Below are 18,693 nucleotides of genomic sequence, written 5' to 3'. Positions count from 1 at the left end.
TCGGGAACTGTGTCAAAAGTGGAGTGTAAAACCAAAACTAACAACATCATATCATCCACAAACAAATATGACTGAAAGAATTAATCGCACCCTTAAGTGTATGATCTCTGCCTATGTGGACAACAACCACAAAAAATGGGACCAGTACTTACCAGAACTCCGTTTTGCCATCAACTCTGCTGTTCAGGAAACTATTGGAATGACCCCTGCAGAGCTTCATTTGGGGAGGAAGCTACAAAGCCCCATGGACAAATTGCTGCATGGCACTAATCTTACTCCGGACTGTCCATCCTATGACACAGTTCATCATCTTGCTGAACTCCAAACCAAGGCTATGGAATGCAGTAAAAAAGCACAACAGAGACAACTCAGAAATTATAACAAGAACAGACGAGACGTTACTTATAAAGAAAAAGACCGTGTGTGGATGAGAAATTTTCCACAGTCTAGTGCTCAACATCACTTCACCGCTAAACTGGCACAAAAATGGAAAGGCCCTTACCGTATTTTGAAACAGGTGGGACCAGTGAACTATCGCATATCGCTGGAATCCACAGGTGAGGATGTTCGCACAGTGCATGTATGCAACATTAAACCATGTTTTCCCACTGCCGCAGAGCTGGAATTCCAGGAAAAGAGGAGAATCCTTGAAATTTTCAATGAATCTTCTGAAGAGGAGGAGTTTTTTGGATTTTAATCTTTACTTACTACTTTTTCTCAACCATAGGTTGTCTTCTCCAGGGGGGGGGAGTGTGGCAATATGGAAAAAGTCCGTGCCAGGTCTTTTACCCTACCCGTAATTAGGAGGAGGTATGGAAAATGGATATATAAGGAGGACAAAACGGAAGCAGGGTGTGTGAAAAAAAAAAAAAAAAAGAAAATCTGAGTGTTACCTGACGGCTCCATGACTGCGGCTGCTGCAGCTTATTGTGCGGGATTTGTGGGTGAGCATAGACCGGGTGCGATCCGAAGAAGATTGGTTTCGCATGACGGCCGGTCGCAACCTATCTGCATATCGGCGCGACAGATGAACCCAGTTCACTTGCTGCAGGTACTTTAAGATTTTAGCACCTTACGTAAAGTCACATCGGACATTCAAACGTCCTAACTTTTGTTTCCCCATAACATTGTTTATGCAGCAGCTGGCTGGACGCCCCTAACGCAGACTGATTCGTGCCGCTGATTTTACGCGCACGCTCACACACACACACACACACACACACACACACACACCCGCTCAATCAACGGGATTAATATGGGTTTTGTGTAAACTTGGACTACGACTTTTTTTTTGTCTTTTCTTTGTTTTTTTGTTTGGTTTAAGAATTTAAGGACTGTTATTTCCTTATTTTCCTTTATTGTACTTTTTCCTTTTTTCGTTATTTTCCTTCTAAACAAAAAGTGTCAAAATGAAGGGAAGTGAAACATTGTAATTTTGTTTGTGTTTTTTTTTATTATTTTTTGAATAACATCTTTTGACCTGAGAAAAAACTGAATCTGGTTGTGAGTGTTATTTAAAAGTATGTGTTTTTGTGTGGCTGGTACATTGTGTATCTGGTGGGTTTTAGTTGGGCTCTATCTTGAGTTATCTGGGAACCTAAAAACGAAAATAGTATAGATTGACTTGACAAATTTTGGTCTTGTCTGGCGCCCGAAAAAATATTTAATTTTAACTAACTGGGAAAAAAAAAAGAAAAAAACCTAGTTAGGTCTAACTGGAGGCCCGCCACCGCTACAGAGGGTTCATTCAGAGAGCATCTCACCGTGCCCAGTTTTTAGGCGACACCCTGCAGCATCTTCACTGGGTCTTGTCCAGGTTCACTGTCATTACTGGTTTTCCCTTTTTTTCCCAGACTTAAGTGTTTTTGGCTTTGGGCTTGTCTGCATCCTCCGCAGTCTTAGCAGGAAGAGAGCGGTACACGTCAGAGCGAGGGATGATGGGCCGGGTCCCATGAACCAGCATCTCACAGGAGTCTGTATAGATGAAGTGAAGCTCTTTCTCCAGCATCTCAGGAGGAACCTTCTCCAGGACCAGCAGATCACAGCCCACCGCCCTTCTCCTTTCTTCACCTCTCCATCTTCCACACACCCTCTTAACAGTCCTCCAGGAGGAGCGCTTTACAGAAGAAGTCCGACCGCGTGACAGGATGTATTTGTCTCACGTCATGGATGCTGTCCGTCTCATCGGCTTCGGTCAGGAGGCGCAGGAAGTGCTGGGAGAACATGGACACAGAAGCGGAGGGAACTTCATACAAGCTGAAGAACAGAGAGAAGAAATGATAACACAAGTAGGCTGAAAATATCCTGAAAATTGGAAACAAAATACAGGAACTGAATGATTTTTTTTCTTAAAATGTTATTCCATTAATAGTTCTTGAATGCAGTGTTATGTTATTATAATTGAGATACTATAATAGTTTTTATTTATTTAAAAAAGAAAAATCTGAGAAAAATGAGAAATGTTGCTTTGGCATCTAATGTATTTTATTTATAATGTTTTAATGTTTGTTTGTATTTCAGGAAACGTTTTTTTATGGTTTCAGTTTCAGTTAACTGTGTTAATCCTGCTTGAAAGGTAGCATTCACCACTGTTGTAGACATAACATAATTGGCTTTTGTAGACTTTTTTTTTTAAGCAGCAGAGCTACAAAGCTAAAAAGACCAGGTGTAAATGCCCATAGAAAGGTGTTCAAGATGGACTGATCACACAAACCACATGAGGAGATGGATGGAGATGCATTTCAGACACAACTGAACAAGTGTAAATGCATCTGATAACCACATATATAAATGTGTTTCTCCCCAAGATAATAAAAAGAAAAAGGCAGAGCATGGGATTGACGTTTTGATTTATATGTGTTTTGCAGCGACACTTTTAGGTCAAGTATATATACAACAGTTTTAACAAACTGGATCAATAAGAACACATAAAGTGACATGTACATAGACTCTTATATAGGCTCTTTCTCAGGGCGATATCGGCCATGAAGACCTGTCTGCTGTACGCCCAGTGAAACGGCTTCACTGACGTGCACACTGAGCGCCTGAATGATCAGAGAAAGAAAGCAGGAATATGAATAGAAAAAATAAGGCCTCCTGAATTCTGAAATTGTGTTTTGTTTTATTTATTCTTACTTCTTTTTTTCTGTATTCTCTATATTGTTTTTCTGGATTTCATTGTTAAATTAAATGTTCATGTCTAAGTAATTAAAATCTTGAAATCTTGAAACTGATAGATAAGAGCTTTATTCCTCAGCTGTGATCGTAAATCCTGGCATGTTTTCCTCAAAAACCTTATTTTCTTTGCCACTGAAGAAAGAAGGACCTGAAAATTATGAGTTTTTTTTTTTTATGGCTCTAAGAAATCTATTACATTTTTTCCTGTAATCCATTTGTTTTTTGGTTTTAATATTTCTGCATTTCTTTCAAATTACATACTTTTTATATTACATTTTAATAATCAGAAACCATGCCTAATCAATTTAATTCAGAATCCAAACTGCATTTATTTAATAATTAATCCTATTTTTACAAATACAAGGATCTTTTTTCCACAGAACTCTGTGTTGGCTGTTGCAATTCTTCTGAAATTATAATTTAATACATATATACTATCAAAAATGGTGGTAATCAAATTAAGATAAACATTAATTTAATTAATCCTGAAATGTAATCTAAAATTAATTCCATTTGCTTTTCTTATAAAAAAAAAAGTGTTAAAAGTGTAAACTTTTATTTTGGAAGTTTGTAGAAGTTTGAACCTTTTGTCAAACAAATAAGCCACATGATTAGAGGGACCAGGGTTTGTTCAAACCCTTTATGAGCAATAGCAAAAATGATGGTGTTTGGTAAGGCAGGCATGTAATAAGCAGATGGAGTGACAAGCTGTAAAGATACTCTGGCATATTACCAGACATTTAGGCATATGTTCTTGGCAGACCAAATGCCAGCATCAAATTAAGAAGCTTTTATTATAGAAAAACTTGTTTGTTTGTTTGTTTATATATATATATATATATATATATATATATATATATATATATATATATATATATATATATATATATATATATATATATATATACAGTATTGTTCAAAATAATAGCAGTACAATGTGACTAACCAGAATAATCAAGGTTTTTAGTATATTTTTTATTGCTACGTGGCAAACAAGTTACCAGTAGGTTCAGTAGATTGTCAGAAAACAAACAAGACCCAGCATTCATGATATGCACGCTCTTAAGGCTGTGCAATTGGGCAATTAGTTGAAAGGGGTGTGTTCAAAAAAATAGCAGTGTCTACCTTTGACTGTACAAACTCAAAACTATTTTGTACAAACATTTTTTTTTTCTGGGATTTAGCAATCCTGTGAATCACTAAACTAATATTTAGTTGTATGACCACAGTTTTTTAAAACTGCTTGACATCTGTGTGGCATGGAGTCAACCAACTTGTGGCACCTCTCAGCTGTTATTCCACTCCATGATTCTTTAACAACATTCATTCACATTTCTTGGTTTTGCTTCAGAAACAGCATTTTTGATATCACCCCACAAGTTCTCAATTGGATTAAGGTCTGGAGATTGGGCTGGCCACTCCATAACATTAATTTTGTTGGTTTGGAACCAAGACTTTGCCTGTTTACTAGTGTGTTTTGGGTCATTGTCTTGTTGAAACAACCGTTTCAAGGGCATGTCCTCTTCAGCATAGGGCAACATGACCTCTTCAAGTATTTTAACATGTGCAAACTGATCCATGATCCCTGGTATGCGATAAATAGGCCCAACACCATAGTAGGAGAAACATGCCCATATCATGATGCTTGCACCTCCATGCTTCACTGTCTTCACTGTGTACTGTGGCTTGAATTCAGAGTTTGGGGGTCGTCTCACAAACTGCCTGTGGCCCTTGGACCCAAAAAGAACAATTTTACTCTCATCAGTCCACAAAATGTTCCTCCATTTCTCTTTAGGCCAGTTGATGTGTTCTTTGGCAAATTGTAACCTCTTCTGCACATGCCTTTTTTTTAACAGAGGGACTTTGCGGGGGATTCTTGAAAATAGATTAGCTTCACACAGACGTCTTCTAACTGTCACAGTACTTACAGGTAACTCCAGACTGTCTTTGATCATCCTGGAGGTGATCATTGGCTGAGCCTTTGCCATTCTGGTTATTCTTCTATCCATTTTGATGGTTGTCTTCCGTTTTCTTCCACGTCTCTCTGGTTTTGCTCTCCATTTTAAGGCATTGGAGATCATTTTAGCTGAACAGCCTATCATTTTTTGCACCTCTTTATAGGTTTTCCCCTCTCTAATCAACTTTTTAATCAAAGTACGCTGTTCTTCTGAACAATGTCTTAAACGACCCATTTTCCTCAGCTTTCAAATGCATGTTCAACAAGTGTTGGCTTCATCCTTAAATAGGGGCCACCTGATTTACACCTGTTTCTTCACAAAATTGATGACCTCAGTGATTGAATGCCACACTGCTATTTTTTTGAACACACCCCTTTCAACTAATTCAACTAATTGCCCAATTGCACAGCCTTAAGAGCGTACATATCATGAATGCTGGGTCTCATTTGTTTTCTGAGAATCTACTGAACCTACTGGTAACTTGTTTGCCATGTAGCAATAAAAAAAATATACGAAAAACCTTGATTATTCTGGTTAGTCACATTGTACTGCTATTATTTTGAACAATACTGTATATATATATATATATATATATATATATATATATATATATATATATATATATATATATATATATATATATATATATATATATATATGAAAGCACACTTGTATTTATGCTGTGAAAATGCTAAATCGTTAAGCATGACTAAATCCAACTTGGACCCCTTCCACTAACAGGACTGCTCCAGCTGATAGCCTTTTACAAGGCACGTACAGATCCACAAGACTGAACATCTTGATTAGACAGACTTTATAACCAGATAGCTGGAAATCATGTGTATTATGGGGGAAAAACATCAGCAATAAAAATGAAACACTATTCAGAAACTTTATAAGTAGCTAAAATGGTTAAGCTCCTACCTTTCAGATTGCTACCACTTCATTTGTGTAAATGAAAATCTGCCTGACCCAACAAAATATGGTGTGCCACAAGGCTCGGTCTCAGGCCCTTTGTTGTTCTTGTACTTTCAGTGATAATATAAGGAAACACAGCATTAGATTTAACTGTGATGTACACCACAAACATATTTATACTTATTACAGTTCAGATGAAAGATTTCCATGATGGAGAAAAGTCACTTCAATGTGCTAACTTGTGATTAACATAAGCAATTTTGATCAAATTATTTTATAAAAAAGCTTTTACAGCTACAGAGAAAAGTTAGAAATGTTGCTTTAAGTAGCTATATTCATATAACTGTGAGACTGATGGGGTGTTCACTTGAGCACTGATGTTCCCCCATGAATATTATGACAGTATCTTCACTTGACTGTCAAGAAATAGACTCTCCCTCTCAGTAAAAGAACAGATATTTTTAAAACAAGCAGTGTGACGATCCCTCATGAGCATTTTTTAGGAAGAAACAGGTATCAGATCAGTTGATTATGGGAACAGCTTAATGATCCTAGCTTATCTTCAAGGTATTCTTGAGCAATATTTTGATCCTATTACTGTTTCTGATTTGTATGTGTAATTATGAAACTGAAGTTTAGATCAGTGTTGCATATAACTCACCCTTCCAGCTTCATCTAGAGCCAAAATCACCAGCTTCTCTCCTCCACCATCATGCAGGAGCGGAGTATCAATACGATGATCCAAACTACCACCGCTCAACAGAACTTTCTTCAGGTCTAGCTGCATTGAAAAACAACACAAGGACAGTGTTAGCAGCAGCTTTGTCTTCAACCAAAGCTGTGAATTGAAAAATTATAATACTGCATTAAACATTTGCGAATAAAGCACTATTTCCATTTCATGTGTTTAAGAGAACAAAATCATCACTTCCTAGGGAATTGGCAGTGTGTCAGTAATAAAGTGTTTCATTTACAGCTGCAGCTTCTCAGTGACTTCATAGTGGTGCAACTCACATCATTCACAGTCGAGGAATTAGTGAAGGAGACAGAGCAGAGCTTGAATATCAGCACAGGATTGCACTGGGTATTGTGCATAATTCTACTATTTCATGCAGATTCCACTCTTACAATGCCTGTGCTTTTAAGTCTTGCCAGTTTAACTATTCCAGCAACTTTAAGCAATTTAAGTGCAAAAAGACACGAAAGAGACTCAATACAGTACTTGCACGCTTTATTATAGAGTCACTGCTACGGTCCAAAAACAGAGGAAAATGACAGCTGAATAACTTATGCTGCATTAACCCTTGTAGTAAGCCTAAAACTGACATTTCCTGTAAACTTGTTCCTCAAATCTGATTGGTTGATTGGGATGTTGTTCCAGGATCATCAAGGATGTCGATCAAGGAACGTGTTGTACTTGGTGAAATCACATTCACCCTCTTATAGACTGTTTTCAGTGCACCCACACCTAAAGCACACGCACATTAAGTCACCTCTGAAACCAAGTGCGACTACAGAATTGAGTTGTCTTACACCTTATTGCATGTAAACAGCCACATACAGTTACACATACAGTTACAGTTATTTTACAGTTGAGTTCAGTTTCAGCAGTAATTCTGTACCTAAATATTAGTGTTAGACCTACCTGGAAAATGTAAAAGTACTGTAAATTTCCTTTGTATCTTGTTTTTTGTTGCTTGTGCTATTTCTTTTAATTTAAGTATTTGTTCTTATTTGATCACTTACTGTTTACAGTCCTGCCACCACAGCTGGAAAAATGAAATGCAGAAGAAATGACAAACAAACATTGTCATGTTATCTAGCATTTGGATGTCTGGCACAATTCTGAGAGACGACGAAATTAAATCAAAGAACTTTGATGACAGACTTTGGCTCAGGCATTTCAGAATGACTAAAACAATATTTTAGATGATGTGCAATGAGATCAGTTTTCTGGTTAGACTGAACAAAGTAGATCAGACTCGACTCAAGTCAAGATAATGACTCAAGTCTCCTACATGTAACTCCATTCACTTGGATGCCAGTTTCTTGCACTGATAATCTCTCACTGTCAGCAGGTAAATATCTCCCTTTTCGGTCACGCACAGAGTGATGGTCACATCCCGTGGTGCAGAGCGGACACCTGTCGAGGAACCGTCACGCACTTCTCTCCATCGGGCTCCAGCAGGTAACCTGAATGTATCACAATGGTTGGACCACAAGTTTTCATATGGGAAGAGGCAAATGAAGCAGACACTCTGATGAAATTGCATGAAGAGGATTTGCAAAACACCTGAGAGACTTTAGATCAGTTAAACAACCTGTTAGTTTGTATGTGATAAACAGATCTGGGTGCTTGAGCAGCTTACCAAGCTGGCCACCATTCAATCCTACGGTATACACCGCATCTCGAGTCCAAAGAACAGTGTGGAACCTGCCAGCTGCAACACCAATCACCGACCCCCTTTCAGGGACTTAGAGGTGACCTGTGGTCAATTGAAATTAACACAAAAACTGAGATTACCTACAGCTCAAGGTACAGATGCCTCAAAATTTCTGCAAACAAAAAATATTCGTCAAAAAAGCAATGTTCGGTTTTGGAAGAAACAGTATTGGATTGCTGTAATCATTCACAGCAAGGTTAAACTACAGAACAACATGTAAACATGTATTTAATGTATGTCATGAAACCAAGTTATTACAGAACACAAGACTTCAGCAATAAATTGGAGTAGAAACATATTTCTGTTATTAAAAATTGCCTTATGTGCAATTTAAATGTTTGTACAACTCTTTTATATGAGAGATTATTATTAAATACAATTGATTCATTAATGTAATACTAAATAAAATGTATTTTCGGCCAGGTGAATCCAGAATTTTCGGCTTTGGCCCAGAATGATTTTGGTGCATCACTAGTTTTGACCAAGCTGTCCGACCTGTCAGAACAACAGTGTGATCTCGGGCCGCTGCGATCTGAGAGCAGTGTTGGGACAAAAGCCCCTACACCATCCGGGGAATCTTTGATATGAATGTGGACACCAAGACTTAGAAAGACAGCAGATGCAGAAACATATGCGTCAACCCACACCGAAGTGTGTCACCAAATCTCCAAAGATAAAACAATAATAATAGCACTTTTAAAACTCAAAACAAAGATTGGTGTGATAGAACTGAGGTCAAAGGCTACATGACAATTATTATTTTATATAATTTTTTTGGCTCAGTAAGTCCATCTTTTGAGCCCAATGCTGCATTTATTTGATCAAAAATACAGTAAAAACAGCAAAATTGTGAAATATTATTACAATTTATAATAACCGTTTACTATGAGAATATATATTACACTGTAATTTATTTCTGTGATGTGCAGCTGTATTTCCAGCATCATTCCTCCGGTCTTCAGTGTCACATGATCTTCAGAAATCATGATAATATGATGCTTTACTGCTCAAGAAACATCTCTGACAGAAACATTTGTGTGTGTGTGTGTGTGTGTGTGTGCAAAATGTGCTGAATTTTGAGGATAAATTCTTTGATGAATAGAAAGTTTTCTATTCTATGAAGTTTTATTTGAAATAGTAAAGTTTTATAACATTATAAATGTCTTTACTGTCACTTTTTATTCATTAACTGCATCACTGCTTAATAAAATGATAAATTTCTTGCAAAAAGAAAGAAAGAAAGAAAGAAAGAAAGAAAGAAAGAAAGAAAGAAAGAAAATATTCTTACTGACCCCAAACCTTTAAATAGTAATGTTAGTGGATCAGCAGAAAGAAACTAACCCATAAATGTGTTTTTTAGGACTTCATCTTAAGATTCTGTGTTACCCAGAAAGTCATTAAACATTTGATCAAGATCATTAAGTTTACTTGAGAGATAAAATCATACACACTACTCAGTCACTGAGTGATTTGGCTGCTTTAGATTTAGACACAAGCTTCGAGACACGCTGGTCAAGTCACTGAAAAACACCAAAGCAAGAGGCATCAGCAAAACGAAAGACAGCCCCCCAAAATATCTCTTTATCAGAACCGGTTTCACTCTTCAGGGCCATTTTTGCAAAGACATCTAACACAACAACATTTAGGCATCTTTGGTGTAGCAAATACTTTAGAGGCCACTTTAAATATGCTATCAGTGGTCGATTAAGAAATGAGACTTGGACAGAATGACTGCAGGCCAGAAACAACCAGCTGCGTTCTGCTCATCACAAGGGCTTGACTTTGACAGCCCTGCCCTTTCCCTGCAAAGCATGCCAGCTCTGGATCGGCTCGGAGTCGAGGGCTGCCAAGGTCAACATCATCACTAATTTAACACTCTCTTTAAGGCTGAAACTGTAGCAAGAGATGTTCTGTAAAGCGTCCAAACTGCCCTGACGGGCTGCCATACGCAAGCATTCGCAGCGCTTATTTAATCTGCTGCTGTTCTCCCTGAATGAATATTTTAATATTTAACTGAAAGCATCTGCAGAACAGCGTGGCGTGACACAATGCACTCTCTGTCCGTGTAAGGGGGCATTGGAGAGCCCATGAAAGCGTCAGGAAACAAGATCCGGCATCACAATGAGCATTGTAGAATTAAAGGCCTGCCCTGCACTTCAGAAATTAATTAGCCGAATGCAAGTACACACACCGACTGAACAATGAAAAATTAAATGCATTGCTGAAGTGTCTTCTCAAGGGTAAGATGCATCTCTATAAGCTTTCCATCATCCTGAACGGCTGACAGATTTGGCTTAATACACTCATTTTGATCACCCCTTAACAACTCGGGCTACTCTTTCCAAAAACGCCCAAATCCCAAGGGAAAGGCTGACAATGGGATCATGCAATGCTACTGGATCACATTTCCCACCCACATATGAGCGCATGTTGGTTATCCATCCAAAATGCAAATGAGTCCCCACTATGACCACGGAAAAATGGAAACTTATACAGCATTAAAGCATGATGTTGGCATCTTTCAGGGTCAGGTAAGCCAAAGCAGTTCCAACACAAGAACATCGTTTTCATCCTGGAGGGCATTCTCAAGAACAATTTACAAAGAGGTCCCAGTTTCTGGGATGGTTTGCAGGGACCCTTGGAGATGTTTGTTTTGAAGGAGGTTCCCTGTGGGTCCTCTGTTTTTACCCTCCTCTCTTGATGTCACACGTAACCCTGGAGAGTTTTAGGCCCCGCTTGCTCACACAAACCTCGGGGAATTGCACTGCAGATGAGGATTTCATAACACTATGTGCATCATCAGCAGAAATTAATCCAAATAAATGTTAAATGAAGAAAGTTAGTAGTGACCACATTAAAAATATTATCAACAAAAGCTTTTGAAGATGAAAACCTGCAGTAAAAAAAAATAAAAAAAATAAAAAAAAATTAACTATTCTCCAAGTTAGTAGCATTTATTAGATCTGTGTGGTTATTTTATTCTTTATGGGACTTTTTCTAATATGTTTTTTTTTTTTTTTTTCTGTAATTATATTTTTTTTTATATTTGCGGTTTCTTTGTATTTTTTGAAAATGTACAGCATGTTGTTGGTACACTTAGAAATGAATTTTGATTGAAGTCAAGGCTGTAACCTTGTCTTGAACGTGCTTAAATAAAGAAGTAGAATAGCGAGTAAATAGTGAGGGATAATATAGCAAGTAATCAGTTTGAACTTTTTGTAAATAATATTTAAACACCTGTACCTTTATTGGTATGACTAATACGTCAAAAATGCAAAACATTTATTGTTTTGTCACATTCATTTAGGAATTACATGAATCATGTAAATGATAACAGAACGACCATATTTAAAAATCAAGTAAGTTTTATCTCTGAATATTTCTGCTGGTTGTTCAACATTTCTACATTAAAACAGCTGTCAAATATAAAATGATTTGCACCTTCAATCTTACATCGCTTTCTTTCAAGGTTAAAAATGATGCTCTGTGCTGGAGGTCTCGCTCTGCTCCTGTAAACGGTAAACCCCGCCCACTTTCATTTGATTGGTCATCTTAATCGTTTTGACATTGACGAGTGCTGTCAGACCGCTCAGGCACACCAGACTGAACATGATACTTTTAAACCTTTTTTTCATCCTAACAACAAACAAAGCACTGTGTAATGTAGTGCAGCGGAGCAGAGCAAGAATTTCAATTATTGGGGGGGAATTGCTCCCCTCAGTATCTATGGTGGTTACGGCCCTGACTAAACTGAACATAAACTAATGCTTAAAAGAAACCCTAAACAACATTTACCTGCTTCACATAGATCCTAGACCTTGAAAACAGGACCACGATCTCAGGATGGTGTCTGCTCTCCTGGTTTGCGTGTCCCAGACTAAAATTTGTGTTGCTTCCCCAAGTGTACACTTCAGTGGGGTCTTCGATGAGATCCGATCAACAAACCGAGTTATGTGCTTGTGTACAGTCTGGTACAATCATAGATATTAATCCATATTTACCAGTGTTTCTGAACACTACATGAGCTGTGTGGTCCTTAATGGTGAGGTCTAGGGCCGAAAGACCCTCCTTGTCCTGGATGGACAGTGCTTCACCACGCTAGGACACAAACATATAAACAATCAAACAAACCAATAAACCAATGGAATGGGGAGGAGAAGATAAAGCTGTTCTGCTGACTCACGTTTCACAGTCCACTGGGTTTCAAGATCTGCAGCACAGTAGTATTCTGACTCGTGTATCAACCAGGCCAGTTACTCAGGCAGTAATTATGCTTGCTGGAAGTCTCTTTGCATCCCGAAAGCAATCGCTAAGCTAAGTGGTCTGTGGACGGCTAAGGATCAAAAAATGTTCATCCAATCATATCCCTATGGTCAGAGGGCTACGATAGACTGTCTGGCCCGTTCGCACACACGTGATACTTCATCAGCGCGCTCTATTGCGTGATTACAGACCAAGCGAGAATGGAAGGCTTTATTATAATATTATGTTCTTTGTACTGTAATGTTTTTTCACCGCTAAATGAAAAGTGATGTAAACTGACAGTGCTGCACTCAACCCTGTAACGAGGCCGTCTCTCACCGTGTCACTGGTTAGCCTCTCTGTGGGCGTTCATGTGTTTTGGAGGAGGCGTGGCTTTGGAGAGTGATTTGAAGGGAAGGTAGGATCTTATGCATGGTATTGCCACTCTGAAATCACCTACTGTACTCTACCTTTAATAAGGAATTATTTGCTCATTTGGAGATCACTAACCCATATATATATATATATATATATATATATATATATATATATATATATATATTTTTTTTTTTTTTTTATAATTGAAGTGTGTAGTTCCTGTGCCTCTAGCAGCACCAACATAATTCCCAATTTAATTTTGCGATTTTGTGCGCGTCATTTAACTTTTTTTTTTAATAACAGCATTTATTTAAAATATTAATCTTTTGAAATGTATTTACTGTCACTTTTGATCAATAAAAGTAAAAACTGTTTTCAACGCTGATAATAATCAGAAATGTTCCTTGAGCAGTAAATGATCATATTATTCTGACTGGAGGACTGAAGACTGGAGGAATGATGCTGAAAATACAGCTGAACATCACAGAAATAAATCACTGTACATTAACATATTCACATATAAAACAGTTATTTCAAAAAATAAGAATATTTCACAGTATTACTGTTTTTATTGTATTTCCGATCAAATAATCCAGCCTTGGTGAGCAGAAGAGACTTCTTTCAAACCTTTGGCCAGAGGTGTATATCAATGGCCATCAGTCACCCTTCTCTCTAAACATTATATTGGCAATGGTCAATGAAAAACTCACAGGAGTCTCACCTCGGTGAGCCCCATGAGGCAGTGATTTGTCCATATAAAGCGCTGCGATGCAGTGTGGTCCACCCAGACTCCTTGTCCTTCGCCAGCATGTCTGCATGTTTGTTGTCCAGGAGCCACTGAAGCAGGTCACACTTCCCAGAGAGGCCACGAGGTGCAGAGCCGTGTGTCCAAACTCGTCCCGCAGGGAGGATGCATTGTGACAGTGGACAGACAGGAAGCCCTGCAGACGGCCCCCCCGAACTAGGGTGTGAAGGCGAAGCCTGTCCTTTCAAGAGTCCATCAACTTTGAGGGGAAAGGCTCCTTCCACCAAAAACGCTCCTCTGTTTAAGCCTCCATAATTGCAAGAGGTGCCTGGAAAGAAAGCAAGACACATTAATATCAACTTCACTACACAACATTCCTACCAAAATGGCAATTAAACAACAAAATTTACCCGATCAAACAAAGTGCTTCTGTTGTGTCTTTATTCATGACTAGACTAGGCTAAAAATGTAAATAAAGCACTCAGATTAGCTCTAATTTAATCATACAAAATTATCAGTAACATAATTGGATGTTTCTTTAATAATGGACACTTTGTAGACTTCTTCTTGAAATAGACCGAAAAATAAACAAGCCGAGAGAGAGAGAGAGAGAGAGAGAGAGAGAGAGAGAGAGAGAGAGAGAGAGAGAGAGATAAAGCATCAGTTTTAGATGATTGAATGTTCAAGCCAGTTTTTATGTTACCTTCAAAAATCAAAAAAGGTGAGATACATGTTATTTAATTCAATGCTAAATATGGCTACACCTTTCAGTCTGAATGCATCAGTTTCTGGATTCTGGATCAGTTTATCTAAAATTAAAAACTTTAAACGAATTATGCTCAACTAATTGAGCAGATAATTAGTTGAAAGCGTTTGTTTACATCTCTCCCACTGGATGTGATGTGAGTCAGGGACATAACACTGACACTCAAGCTAAACTCACTGATCAAGCTGTAATATCTAGAGGAAATAATCGAATCATGATGACACGAGTGAATATGTAATGAAGTCTGTACTGTTGAGTGACTGACACATCGTGTTTCTGAACCATAGTGGGCTGAACTGTGTTCTCAAGCTCTGCCGGATTAATATCGCTCCCTCACCTGACGCTAGATGAACGAAAAGGTAATGTTTGTGTTTTCCCCAACGCGGCAGATCCACAGAAACATCTTTAAAGCTGATGTTTTTGCAGTTAATATGTTGCAGCAGAGACAGTCGGTTAAGTAATGCTGGAACGGGGAGACGCACGAGTAAAACGAATTCTGATTGGTCAATCAGACAATCATCCTCACATTTCATTGGACAGTTCGATTTGCAGACTAGTATCGTTATTTGTCATGGGACGGCTCGGCGAGTAAAAATAAATATTTCACAGTTTGCGCTTGTGACACAAACATACGTCTAATTTTAATGAAAGCACTCAAGTTAGTTATGATAATCGCAGAAGGCTTGTTTGATGGACTCCGCTGTAAGCCGGTTGCTAGTGTCATGACGAGTTGGTAAGGGAGTCCCGTCTCTTGCGTCAGCGCAGTGCGGATGGGGCTTACGGGGCATACCTTACACATGAGTCACATGACGGATAGATAGATAGATAGATAGATAGATAGATAGATAGATAGATAGATAGATAGATAGATAGATAGATAGATAGATAGATAGATAGATAGATAGATAGATAGATAGATAGATAGATAGATAGATAGATAGATAGATAGATAGATAGCTTGTGTTAATGCAATGTCAACAATGGAGAATCCAAGTGGAATCTTTAAGTTTGTAAACGAACGTGGAAAATATTTTGTATGCCTGGTTGTAAAAAGGAAATATATTTTAGTTTACTCTTGCAGGAACAATTATATATATATATATATATATATATATATATATATATATATATATATATATATATATATATATATATATATATATATATATATACACACACACACTCTTACACAGAGTGAAACATCATCATTCGTATACCTTTATTAAATACCTAATAGAAGTTTGTCCTTATGTGGTTTATCGGTTGTGTCATGTTTATAATGTTTTATAGCAAGAATGTGTTACTACTTGTTTATTTACCTGAACATTCCCGTAAATATATTCCCGTATATATATATATACACACACACACTTACACAGAGTGAAACATCATCATTCGTATACCTTTATTAAATACCTAATAGAAGTTTGTCCTTATGTGGTTTATCGGTTGTGTCATGTTTATAATGTTTTATAGCAAGAATGTGTTACTACTTGTTTATTTACCTGAACATTCCCGTAAAAGAATGTGTCATTAGGAAAACTGGACAACTGTGCTGGATCTGTGTGTGTCGTGTGTGGTCCTCGACGCCCCCCGCATGATCAGAATGGTAGAGTCCGGTGAACAGCGCTCAGCGTGGATCGAGCGACCGGTGGGGGTGGGGGGAACCATTCACAGCGAGCAGCGCGAGCAGCGCGAGGATGGACAGTGAGATGCCCGTGACATGCCGAGCCAAAGACACGACTAATCACACATTTATGGGTTCGTGGATCTACAGTGTCTTTTTTAAATATCAGGAACTTTAACAGAACGGACTTTATTTTATTTTTTTGACAAGATTTGATCAAAGGATTGGACACTACTTTTTGGAAAAACTAATTTTTGTGTTCGGGACTTGAGAAAGAAGTGACGGAATCAGAATAAACGCTTCTCGGATATTTTGCTTTCTGTTGTCACCGGAAGCTTAGAGTCCAAGGAGGAATCCTGAATGAAAGAACAAAGAAGAAGATGTGAGAGTTTGTGTGAAACAGCCGCTTGAGAAGCGCGAGCACGTTCCTTTTATCTCTGTGGAGAAAAACAATTTCCGCCGTTTGATTTATATCGCTTCAGAATGTCCGATGTTGTATTACTGCATTTGCTTCAACTTCAGAGAAAACAAAAGAACATGTGTAACCTGATTCTCTGTGTTTTACTCTTCCTGACGTGTCCCTGCTCGACAATTTCTTCATGTCCTGCCCAGTGTTTGTGCGATGCCACGGTGGTGAACTGTGTCAGCCAAAACTTGAGATCCATCCCACAGCCCCTTCCAGAAAACATCACCGTGCTTAACATTAGTGGGAACGATATAAGGAAACTGAACAATGAATCTTTCCCCAGGCCGCTGGAACATTTAACACACCTTTATGTGTCTGGAAGCCAAGTGGAGGAATTAGACTCCATGGTGTTTAAAAACTTGCCAAGTCTGCGTTTACTTGACCTCAGCAACAACAGGATTTCACAGTTCAGCGTTGAGGCTTTACCTCAAGACAACAAGATTGAGGTTCTAAACCTCAGCAAATCCTTACGCAATCACTCCTACATCGGCGAGTTTGCAGATCTTTTCAATCACAGCCTGCCCAAAGTTTCTCATCTCGATTTATCCAGTAATGACCTGGTGCTCCTTCCAGAAGGCATATTCACAGGTTTGTTGGACCTCACTGTTTTGGATTTGAGGAACAACTCCATTGTTACATTCAGTAATAATACATTTTTGAATCAGGCACTTAAAGAGTTGGACTTACGAGACAATGCATTGAAAGTCCTGCCCAACGTGACCCTAGAGAAGCTCAGTTCGTTCCCTGATTTGCGAGTCAGACTCGCAGGAAACCCCTGGCGCTGTGATTGCAATATTGAGGAAATGTTGATTTGGTTGGCCAAACATGAGTTTGTGGTAGACATATTAAACCTAACCTGTTCTGACCCGGCAGAACTAAAAAATGTCCCACTTTCACACCTGGAACAATCACAGCTCTCGTGCTGGAGTAACGCAGGAGATGCGATGAACCGTGCGCTGGAGCCCTCCTATGTGTTCTTGGGGATGGTTCTTGCCCTCATTGGGGTCATCTTCCTTCTGGTCCTTTACCTTAACAGGAAAGGGATCAAGAAATGGATCTACAATATCCGTGACGCGTGCAGAGATCATATGGAGGGATACCATTACAGATATGAGATCAACTCTGACCCACAGCTGGCCAACCTCAGCCTCAACTCCGATGTGTGAAGAGACACATTTGGAGAACTGGCTTGTACAACTAGCATGCAATGATCAGACGCTAGCTTTGCATGAATACATATATAACTCTAGAGGTTTGCAGTGACATGCATTCTTTTTCGTCAGATAGGACTATAACTGGATTCTGTAAGCATCCACCCTGTTATGCTCGCTGCAGGCTCACTCATATATGCTGGTGTGTTGCTATAATGTTGTTAATGTTAACGCATGAATCAAGAACATCAAGTGCATACGTGACGAAAATTCATATTTCCCATTTTTATAAAAGCACAATGCATGGGACTGTGGAGGGAGTCTGTTGTTTTCTGATGAAATCTGAATTTACAGAGTAGCCCATCCTTTTGCAAAATAACAGAACAAACTGTAATGTTATTTTTTATAACATAGTTAATTTTTTCTGCAAAAAAAACTATTTAAACTGCGATGCATGTTTTTATCTATTTTTTCATTGATGTAAAATGATGGCAATATCCACTTTTTTATGATGAGTTATTGGTTTACATTTGTTGGCTGGACATAGATCTCTCTTTTCTCGGGGATGCCCTGTTGAATTAAAGGTCTTGCACTGATCTTTTCTCTCCAGTCCAGTGATTTTACATTCAGAAATTATAATTACAAGAGACAAGAGATGTTTTATATGTGTATAATAATTTTAGTAATTTTCTTAATGATTGCTACTGATACAGACACTTTTTTAAATTAAAAATCAAAACTTGAATTGCTGCCTTTTAACATAATTAATCATTGGAGTACTACAGTTACAGCACAACGTGCATCATGCATATTTGATCAAT

At 38.2% G+C, this 18,693-nt stretch overlaps 1 protein-coding gene and 1 pseudogene across 1 annotated transcript; one reads left to right on the top strand and one right to left on the bottom strand.

Annotated features, from left to right (window-relative positions):
• Nucleotides 1–272: 272 nt before the first annotated feature.
• LOC128030595 (inhibitor of Bruton tyrosine kinase-like) lies at nt 273–8,783 on the bottom strand (annotated as a pseudogene).
• A 7,371-nt stretch (nt 8,784–16,154) lies between these two features.
• Nucleotides 16,155–18,468, top strand: LOC128030894 (trophoblast glycoprotein-like). Its single transcript, XM_052618972.1, has one exon. It carries the CDS (start codon nt 16,739–16,741, stop codon nt 17,885–17,887), a length of 1,149 nt encoding a protein of 382 aa, XP_052474932.1. The 5' UTR covers nt 16,155–16,738; the 3' UTR covers nt 17,888–18,468.
• Nucleotides 18,469–18,693: the final 225 nt, after the last annotated feature.

This window comes from Carassius gibelio, chromosome A16 (genome assembly GCF_023724105.1).
Source record: "Carassius gibelio isolate Cgi1373 ecotype wild population from Czech Republic chromosome A16, carGib1.2-hapl.c, whole genome shotgun sequence".
Lineage (NCBI taxonomy): Eukaryota > Metazoa > Chordata > Actinopteri > Cypriniformes > Cyprinidae > Carassius > Carassius gibelio.
This window is presented reverse-complemented; position numbering and strand designations above follow the sequence as displayed.

Excerpts from the sequence above, each read along its gene's own strand:
- LOC128030894 (XM_052618972.1), top strand. The coding sequence starts at position 16,739 with ATGTCCGATGTTGTATTACTGCATTTGCTTCAACTTCAGAGAAAACAA.